At 35.7% G+C, this 10,730-nt stretch overlaps 1 protein-coding gene across 2 annotated transcripts; it reads left to right on the top strand.

Annotated features, from left to right (window-relative positions):
* Nucleotides 1-11: 11 nt before the first annotated feature.
* LOC100645859 (dual specificity protein phosphatase 15) lies at nt 12-10,593 on the top strand. Of its 2 annotated transcripts, none has more exons than XM_012311551.3 (8): nt 12-219; nt 2,229-2,602; nt 4,188-4,304; nt 4,381-4,505; nt 5,090-5,261; nt 6,093-6,271; nt 6,451-6,651; nt 7,173-10,593. In XM_012311551.3, the coding sequence occupies exons 2-8, from the start codon at nt 2,582-2,584 to the stop codon at nt 7,408-7,410; spliced, it is 1,053 nt and encodes a 350-aa protein (XP_012166941.1). In that variant the 5' UTR covers nt 12-219; nt 2,229-2,581; the 3' UTR covers nt 7,411-10,593. The 2 variants fall into 2 exon arrangements, with proteins under 2 accessions (XP_012166941.1, XP_048260705.1); XM_048404748.1 differs by having other exon boundaries at nt 2,031-2,602.
* The last annotated feature ends 137 nt before the right edge of the window (nt 10,594-10,730 follow it).

The following is a 10,730-nucleotide window of genomic DNA, read 5'->3' as shown; positions in this document are numbered from 1 at the left end:
TCTAGCAACGCTTCTCGCAACTGAGACAACGGGACAGTTTCGATACGGCGCACCCTCCTGCCAATCGAGTCGGATACCGAATAGTACGCATAGCGAGCCTGTGCGTTACGCGGTTCGCGTATCTATCCATTAGATCGGCTGCTTCACTGCTTGTCTACTACGTGCGCGTACACAACCGTGTTAATTAGCAAAGGTGCCTTTACGTGAAAGTGTCGACAGGTAGAGTGAATTACGGTTCTCGTACGATCAATCGGTCCACCTATTGTAAAATTTTTCACACTCATTACACACTGTAATCTTCCACGGTTATCTTTCCTGTTTTCCCTTGCTTTTTCTTTCGCTTTTCACTCGTCCATAATGAACAGCTTTCGATTCAGCCAACGAGTTACAATAACCAGGAGATCAATTAACGCGGAAGCCACAATTTGCAAGGCGAACAAAGTAAATACGACGAGGATCTTAATTGATTCGATTGCTGTGGGTCTCATGCGGTAATTTCGAGACGTGTTAAAAGAATCGAATGTGCAAAAATAAAATTGCAGTTACCAGTTATACCCCCTACGTGATTCCTTAATGCACGAAAGAACGATGCTTATGTTTCTGCTTGTTCTCATTATGCGTGACATTTTGAAGTACGACAACTGAAACAAACATAATGTTGTTTGCTTCGATGCTATGCACGAAAATTATCCAATTTCATTGAAATGATACGATTGAGCTTGCATTGGAAAATAACGATATGAGTTCATTCATTTTAGTTCATTAAGTTTTATATGTAAAAGAATTGCTTAGTATATTTCATTTGAATTATAATACCTAACAAACGGAAGCCTTGAATATTCAATAATTTATTTGTATTATAATAGTTGATTTTCCATGATGTTAATTGCAAGCGTAAAAAAAATTACATGCATTTAATATAATGCAAAATTCAATTCTATTTTGTGTAAGCGTTACTATCGTTATGTAATATTTATGAAAGGATAAAAATCATAGTAAAAACGACATTTTATTATCGCGAGAAACATTTAGTCCTATCCGTGGCCATTTAGGTCATCGCGATGAAAAAGTCGCGCGATTTTATTTCATCCATCCTTTTTTAGTCCGTCAGTCCGGTTGCTCTTAATTCTTCACTTGAATTTATTGTCCCGTCAAATTTGACTTCTGGCAGGATCAGCACACGCAAGATCAGCTTCGATTTTGTATTTGGCAGGATTCCAACTAATACGGCAAAACCAAAGACGCGAAAACTTTTTAATTTATCGCCGTGGGGCAAATAACGATTGTGTCTGTTAGTCGCGTTTCATTCTCCTTGTTCTACAAATGCATCGTGCATTTAAATTGTCAGAGAAAATCGGCCAAAAAATATAGATTTCATCCGGCACTAAATGAAACAAAAGCTCGCCTTTAAATTGCACCGTTTTCCTAGCCAATGATAACTTGATCACTTGCAACGAGTTCTCTTTCGTTCTGCTATGTTTATGCTACCATTGAATCAGAGCAAATAAGATATATCAACATATCATCATAATAAGATATATCAACATCAACATATAAACGATTGTTCGATCGATGATAATTATTTTCATTATCTTTCCGCATTATAATTCGTTTATAAATGTCTATCGCTTTTATCGATAATAATCCATTTTTCACGAGCGTAACATGTTGATAGTTTGTCGTCGATCGTTGTTAGAAATTTCTACGAAGTCACGATCGTCGGAAATTGCACGCTCGAGTCGTTCTTTGACGCGGTGTAGTGGAATAAATACGTTGTAAATGCTTGCATAGATAGGTCCCGGTGGAAAAAACAGAAAAGTACAAAGAAACGCATATGCTATGACACACACATTTCAAAAGGGGTTTCGTGACAATCTGCTTGATCTTCGGTTACGAGCAAGATTTATGGCACCAAAGTGTTCCATTTTTTTTCGTTTTTATCTTCTCCCTGCATTTTTTCGTATGAATAATAAACGAATGTAGGTGAAAGATAATGAACGTGAAATAACGCGGTTCTCGTTATGTGACAGTGTTCTACTGCAATTCGCGCGAGAGACTGCGAGCTTATATTTTAGTAGCTTTTTATAATCCGTACAAAGTCCAATGAAACATTATCGAATAAAAGCAAAAGAAGAGGAAAAAAAGAAGGAAACAGGACTATTAAAATAATGAAATAATAAAAGAAATGTAGAATTGTTTGAAATACGAATTAGATTACGATTTTTTAGTGAAAAGAATATCGCAAGAATGCTGGTGCGAACATACCGCATTATGAGCATCATCCCTGACGACTTCGAAGGTTTCAATTAGGCGACGTAATCAAGTCAATCAGAACTTGTAACCAGCTTCGAGAACCTTCAACGATGATGCTGAAGGAGGGACGCGACGGCGGCCACGAACGATATTGTTGTCCAACAATAAGATCATTGGGGAGTGAGCTCGAGAGACGAAAGATAAGAGAAGATCGTCATCGAATCGTCCCAAGCGCGTCGACCGATTAAACTGATAGCTTTTTATCGTGAATTTATAATTCCGGCTGTGGCCCGAGGGAATTTCGCGCGGAATAACATAAATTTACACCATGGGGAATGGCATGAATAAGGTGAGTAACGATTTCGCAGATAAGTTGCGTTTCAATTGATATTTTCTGTCACCATTTCTGTCATCTATGCGAATCATAAATGCTATTAAGATACAAATAATACGAGAGGAATATGGTTAAAATCATACAAACATCATATATATTTATGACATGCAATAATAATTTAACAAAAGCATAGTTATGTTGATATTTTAACGATGAAATAGTATTTGACATTTTGCTAATTGCGTGCCTTAACCTGTATTGAAAAATATGCTAATGATACACGTGCTCTTACATCTTATTTTGTGATTATTATGTATGTGCATATTGTAAAATCATTATACCGTCGCCTCTAATTTTATCTGTCCTAGATACCGAAAATTCAAGATATCTTTTCCCTTGTGTACGTATATCTTGTTCGTTATATTTAACAAATTTCTATTTTTATTTTATATGTCGCGTTGATAATATGTAGAACCAGTAAACCAGGTAAAATGACTTTTATCGAGGCAAGAACATGATTACTTACGAAAATCACGGGACTCATATTTTTCATATTCTACAGAGGGACGGTTTTTAAATTTAATATATTGTCAATTAATTTTATATTACCTTTCCTTATCTTACCAATTTCTCTTCTGTATCCTTTTACCTTTGTATCTTCTTAACACAAATACTCTCTTCTCATCATCAAGTAACATAAAAAATAATAGACTTATCATGTTTCTAATTAGCCATATATAACTGTAACATATTTAGATAATAGGTCTAATATTATATCCTGATGCAATACATATATGTATATAATTGTCGCGTTAGCTAATTATACAGTTTAACTAGCTCATCGAACAGTTCTTTCGATATTAATCGGTGAATCGACGGTTTAACGCTTATTGTCGGTAGGTATCGTACGATGCATAATATCGGTCGACGATGCATGCCGAGATTTCGATCGATGATCCCGATGAAAAGTTAAGAGCTGGTACTATTGTTCTCGCGATTGTCTAGAGACACCTCACTTAAGAATGCGGTATCGATTAGACGATTACCGCGAGTCTCACCTGACTAAACACGTTCGAGTGATCATCCACAAAGATGAATGATTAATAGTGGAGCACTTGCATCAAAAAGCTGCTCTATCGACTCTCCTTTCATTTTTTTTTTTCAACGCTATCTCAACGTTCACGTATCTCGAGTAGCGCTCGACTTTTTTTCTCTCTCCTCACGCTAATTGCGATAGAAGAAGAAGCAGCGGCAATTGAATGCGAAACGTACGTGTACTCACACGCCGCTCGTTAAGAATCTAATGATTCCAATAACGAACGATCCGTAAACAGATATTTCAAATGCTACAAGTCATGAAGAAGAATTGCACTTATACGTTTACGGATTTATGGGAAATTCAAATGTTCGGAAATATACAGGATATATATAATGTGTAAAATCATAGTTGCAAAATATTCAAGTAAAACGCTCAGCACACTCTTTATCTAAGTTTTATTCTCCTTATCGCGTTCATAAAAATGTGAATTTGTATAAGAATTCGCAGTTTAACCATGATTATATGTATATTGTGAGCTGTTTTATTTGTTTGTGCAAATAGGTTCTTCCCGGTCTTTACATCGGGAATTATCACGATAGTAAAGATGCAGACCAATTGGAACGGTTTGAAATTACACATATTCTGGCGATTCACGACACGGCTCGTCGATTGCATTCTGTGAGTATATCCGGAGATAAAGTGTTTAACTTGGCTCGAAGAATTCTACGAAGTTAGTTCGATATGTTGTTTGTAGGACAAACATTATCTATGCATATTGGCGGCGGATAGTCCAGATCAGAATCTATCTCAGTATTTCTCTTTGTGTAACGATTTTATTCACGCTGCTCGCTTACGCGGTGGAAACGTCCTAATACACTGGTGCGTAATCATTTTTAATATATCTATTAATATATCGGACTGTTCAGAAAATTTTAATCGATGCAAAATGTAAGGAGGTAGTCCTATCTTTCTGGAATTTTATCGAATACTATTATTATCATTGACGGACAGAGCAAAATAGCATTAGTGCATTTTAATTTTAAAAAACGACTTCTTTTTTATCAACAATTATTGGACCCTCGGTTAATACTTATCATTGTTGGGTCATAGGTGACTACTGCAGTTTACTTAACTTGAAATTATATCTTTCACTTCATTCGACAAATATTATTATCAACATACAAATATGATATCGTTATCACGTGCAGCTGAAATACATATACATGAAATATCCTATAATTAAGCAACGTAATTTAAGCTATTGCCGAGGATTAAGAGCCAATTAAAAACGGTATTTATTGACTGATTACCAGCGATACTACGAATTTTCTGAACAATCCAATGCTTAGCCTTTATCAAATCTTGAAAAAAAAAAGAAAAAATATGAAGCAATTAATCTTTGGCTTTAAACGATATTTAACAACCGATCTGAAAATCGTTCACAAAACGATATTCGGTTTCAGCTTAGCCGGTATGTCGAGAAGCGTTACAGTAGCAGTGGCCTATATTATGAGTACCACCAATCTTTCATGGAAAGAGGCACTTAAAGTTGTCAGAGTAGGTCGTTCCATTGCCAATCCAAACGTCGGTTTTCAGCAACAGTTGAAAGATTTCGAATCCAGTCGATTGCACGAGGTATTCAAATTAACGATCAAAAAGAATAGCCCGAGGCCGATCCTTCTTATGCTACATTTTTTTCTCTTTTTTTTCTGCAAAAGATTCGATGTAATAAAGATGCGAACGATTCTCCCTAATTAGAGAGAGGAAAATCGTTCGATATTATTCATCGAATCTTTAACGATGGCAAAGATGCTACATTATAAACACGACGAACCTTCGACGTTTGTTCGATGATGTAGTAAGAGTATATAGTAGAGTTATTTGAGATGCGTAAGCTTCAATAACTTGAAATTCAATCTTGAACTGTACATATAACTTGTGTATTATGAGACACCATTAGCCTGTAATATGACAACGAAAGAACGAGAAAATATCGTATACTTCAAGTGCAATAGGAAAAGATGACTCGAATAATTGTATAGTCGGATTGTTTGAGTCAGCCAGAAGGTATTATATAACCAATAATAAAATAAACAAGATAATTTCCAAAAATAAAGTAATACATACGCGCTACTGAATCATAACAACTACGACTTCCCTCTTGATAAGTGAAAGCTATATGCTTGTAGAAAACTACATATAATATATAACTACATATAATAGAACTACTACTAATATTTCACTGTACATCACGCCATTAACGAGTTAAATAGTCTGTCTTTAAACGTAGATTTCTTAAAAGTTGTCCATGACCGAATTTGTCGAATTACAAGGCAAATTACTTAGTCTTGCTCAAATATCCTTCTGAATCAAATAATTCTACCTTAAGTTAACTTTCTTCTTTTGCATGAGAAAATGGGTTATTAATCTAAAAAATTAACCTGGAAATTCTCTCGACTGACGCAGGAACGACGTAGGTTGAAAGAACGATTCCCAAGCCTGGCGCTCGCGGAATCCGATGCAGAAGTGTGCCGCACTACTTTAAGAAATTACGAAACCATGGCACTGGCACGAGAAGTGTGCGAGGGAAAATGTGCCATGGGCCGTCCTTGTCCGACTGGACTATGCAGGCAATCTTCCAAAAGGTTTGTTAGTTCTTTGTGTCATTCTATCCAACTTGAGTCCGTTTGTCAGCGTCAGATAACGCGCCTATTATATGTATATAATCTTTCATCCTCGTTTTTCTTTGATGTTCATGAAAATACGTGAAAAGGAGAAATGGAACTGATCATTTGATACGCTTGATGTTTCTTTATGCATATAGAAGTCCAAGAAGAAAGTCATCCACAGGCAGTACTAGCAGCTTAAATACAAGCAGAACTCCGCCGCAAACACCAAGAATGCTACCATCCGCACCACCTTCACCGGCTATGCACCGATCATCCAGCGTGCTCTCAACAGCGAGACCAAGAAGTGGTCCTGCTGGTTTGCATTATTATACCGGGGGATCTGCACCTCCTTCCAGGTAATTTTATTTATTATTATAAATAAACTTACTGTTACAAGCAAAGTAATATTATCGTAGATAATAAGATTTTAGATAATAGAGTTATATCAGAGTATTTACAAAAGTAGTTGATGTATAGATATATAGTGACATGCATAGATATTCGGATACCATGATATGCCAGACATTGTTGTTGTGTATACGTTTATTTATAATAGTTGATAGTGTTTTGATATATTAAGAAAGAAATGTAGATATGTTTCATTTATTTATTGCACATACTCTTTTTAAGATAATGAACGATGAGCCAGATAATGAAATGTATTTCATTATACATTATCTGGCTCATCATTCAATATGAAATGTCCAAATATCAATGCGAGTCACCGTTGTATATGCATTTAAAGATGTAAAAATGTACAAAATACATACATATGTGATGTTATAATATTTAATAGATGAAATGAATCATTTCATCATTTATAAGGTGATTTCTAAAATACGATAGCCTTTACGGTTAACATGATACTTTTTCTTAGAGCGGTGTCGAGGGTTGACCTATCAGCCGCAGTGGCTTGCAGCAGTAGTAGCACGAGCCTAACATCGGTAGGCAGATCAGGGATGTCCAGTAGTAATTGGCGATTAGCGGCTGGGTCCGCACCAAACACACCAAGGCCGACGCCACCAGTTTCTCCGCAACGTTGGCCCAGACGAGCATCTACTCGACAAACACCCCCTTTACCAATATCGCCGGAAACTCCTTCGACAACGACGTAGCACTTGCGGAAAATTGCTTCGTTCTCGACTTTACCCGAGTAATCTGGACGTCGATTTATTTAGCGACATCAATTATTGCCTGACAGCACCCTACAATCATCGTTAGTGATGTCTGACAATGTATTATGCTAGCGTATCGGCAGAAGCCTAGTATTTCGTTGCGATTGTGTTGCATAATAGAAAGAGAAAAATGTCGAGAAAAACATTGACAAATTTTCGATAACGGAGCAAGCACATAAGTAATTTAAATTTTCGCAAAACGATGCCTGATCGTGCAAGTTCTTCTAAAAACAGTCTTTCAGCGAACCGCTTTCAGCGTAACTGCACCGTCACGAGGACGCAAAGATGCTTTAAAAATGTACGAATTCGGAAATCATGTCATTTCTAAGTATTTTACCAGCTGGCTGACAGCGAAGAGACTAAACGAAAAGCTTTATTATATATATTTCACCGGTCGAAAGTTAGAGGATACTTGTTTATTGATTGTATGAATGATTAAAGCACGGGAAAAAAGTTATGCCAGCTAATACAGCAAAACGCTCGTAACGTCGCGTTTGTAACTGAATCGAACGTCAGGCGCGAGAAACCGCACAAAAATACGTATTATCTTTTCGTCGAAAGCGAACGTACGAAATCGAAATTCGATAATTATCATGAGCCGACGTTCGAGCGGCGGCGATTATATTTTGAAAACACGTTTGTTCGCGTGAAAAGGAATCGCGTACCGAATGTTCGAACATTTACACAAATATTAACTGACGCGATATAATGATTTGAAACGCGCGTGATAGCGATCATCGACAATCTTGCGTACGATTCTAGAACTCTTGTTAATTAACGTTTTTTTAAGGCGTACAATGAAAGTTTATAATTTACGATGAAGCTACGAAGAGTAATCGATCAACCGAACAAAACAATTTACTCGTAGAGATATCTCGATTACTTTCCAAACAGTAACGTTATTATCCGAGAAAAAAAAAGGATGGTAGAACTCGTTGTTAGAGATACAGAAAATCATCGCATACGAGAGGAACGCATTTAATTCTCGTATTTGTTGCACGAGTAATTTAATCCCATCAATAAATTCACGTCAATCGGTTGTTGCGATACATAATAAAATTGGGCATTTGTGTTTCCTTCAATTCGTTCAACTGTAAATCAACGATTTAATAATTGCGTACAGAATTTTGTTACGACGCGTTCTCCGATCGTTGAACGCGACGAATAGCTTTGAATCGTTAAAACAGATATTATTTCGCTTCATCGATTCAGAGCTTAATCGCGATGTTTAATATTTGCCTTCAGGATTTATAGAGATGCCGTTTACGAGAAAGTAAAAAGAAATGGAAATGGTAACCGTTCTCAGAGTTTATGTCGTTTTAACGAAGCACGATGAACGGAGTTATTGTTAACATCGAGACTAACGTTTAAAAAATTCTCTACTATTCGAACGAAACAGCGAGAAGAGCAAGAAGAGCGCGAGCCGTTGTTCCTCGAATCGTTGCATTGAGTTTGTTCGCAACCGTCCATTGCAGTTGTTGGATTTGTAGCGAAAGCCACGCTGTTTAGCGCAAATTGTTAATCTAAAGGGAAGCATATTACATATACATATACGCGCATACACATGTATTTAAAACGGTGCGTCGATGAAAGTATTTTATGCACACTCTAGCCACCAATTGATTGAAAGATAATTACCTTCTAAACGCTGATCGTGTAGAAAAAAAGAAAAAGAAGAAGAAAAGCAAGAATACTTTCTTTAATTTTTCATAGTTTTGTCGCACAATATTATTCGAGGCAATTAATTCGACTCGATCTCAAGCGCACTATACAACAATCTTTTTTAAAGCGCAAATGAAAGAGAGAAAAAATAATAGAAACGGCGTGTATATTAAGTTGTAACATAAATTTATTCTGTTTTTATTATACTACCAAGCGGAAAATGCTACAAAGCGAAAAAAAATGTTACAACTTAATACATGACATGTTAAGAACGTCCCGTCTTCAGACGAATGGGACATATGTGTGCATAAAATTCGACTTATCATCATGCACCTTGTATGCATATACACTTTGTAGGCATACGTTGTTGCAAAAGGATTTCAGAAAATTTTATAACTTGTTGGCAAATGGTGATTATTATGCGACTATGTCGTAGATTAGATAGACAAGTTGTTATTCTTTCGTGCACCGATGCGACGTACGATTCACACGACGAGTGAGAGAATAGCAAAGAGTTCGCAAGCGGATCTCCGATATCATCCCTCCTATCATCGAAGCGTATTTTTCTTCGCATAATAGAAACATTTATTTTTCTAGCATCATTCGACTTATCATAGATTTACGAGGATAAAGTAAATAAATAAATTTTAGAGAATAGAAATAATGTGCGCAGTTAAAAAGTATAAAAAATGCGCTCGTTTCATTCGATTTTTTAGCGTTGTTCAATCCAGGAAGTGTTTTTAACAGTTTCGTCGGACATCTATCGACTGAAATTGTTAAAATCATTTTCTTAATGTGAGCTCTTAATGTGTGCTCTTTTGAATAATCTGATCATTAGAGCCTGTCCGAACTGATAGAAATTAAACCGATTGCTCAGTTCCCTTCGTAGTTGCATAGTTGTTATTTATTATTGTTGATTGTTGCGTTAAATAGAGTTTGCATGTTATTAAAGCAATAACGTAAAATATATTCTAGCGACGGATATTTATTCAGTTAGCTTTGATGAGACTCGCCATCATTTCGATCAATTCAAAGGAGTACAGATATGATAATGTTAACAATTCGAAAAGTATTTTTTATAAACTTATTGTTTTCAAAGTTTTGCTCGATAATAACACATATCGCTGTTATATTAATTAAATATATATACATGTATACACCGGTACACACAACGCTTGACCATTTAAATACGAAAAAAGTTAATAATATATATTTGTAGAGAACAAATTCTTCATGAATCGTAAGTTATTTCAAGCTCCATTATTTCATCTTAATGCTTTTCATTTAAACGTACAATTATATTTTAAAATGATTTTGACGAACACAGAACAAAAATTCGATATATGTTTATATTCTATATTCGATGCCTACGCTATATAGTTTTAGGTTGTGACCGCAAAAGTGAAGTGTATTAAAATAAAAAAAAGAAGAAAAGAAAGCAAGAGAGAAACTAAAAACAGATGGAGAGCATATTTAAAATTTGAAGATAATTCAATTTTTACGCTTAATCAGGTAACTTTTGAAAACAGTTTAAGTCGCAATTATTTTCTTAAAATATTTAAGAAATATTATAGGACATCATATCGTCCTTTTTTATT

Source organism: Bombus terrestris, chromosome 1, assembly GCF_910591885.1.
Source record: "Bombus terrestris chromosome 1, iyBomTerr1.2, whole genome shotgun sequence".
Taxonomy (NCBI): domain Eukaryota; kingdom Metazoa; phylum Arthropoda; class Insecta; order Hymenoptera; family Apidae; genus Bombus; species Bombus terrestris.
This window is presented reverse-complemented; position numbering and strand designations above follow the sequence as displayed.

Coding starts and splice junctions, on each gene's coding strand:
- LOC100645859 (XM_012311551.3), top strand. CDS start 2,582: ATGGGGAATGGCATGAATAAG. Junction 4,305..4,380: donor CGGCTCGTCGATTGCATTCT/GTGAGTATATCC, acceptor TGTTGTTTGTAG/GACAAACATTATCTATGCAT. Junction 6,272..6,450: donor TGCAGGCAATCTTCCAAAAG/GTTTGTTAGTTC, acceptor TTATGCATATAG/AAGTCCAAGAAGAAAGTCAT.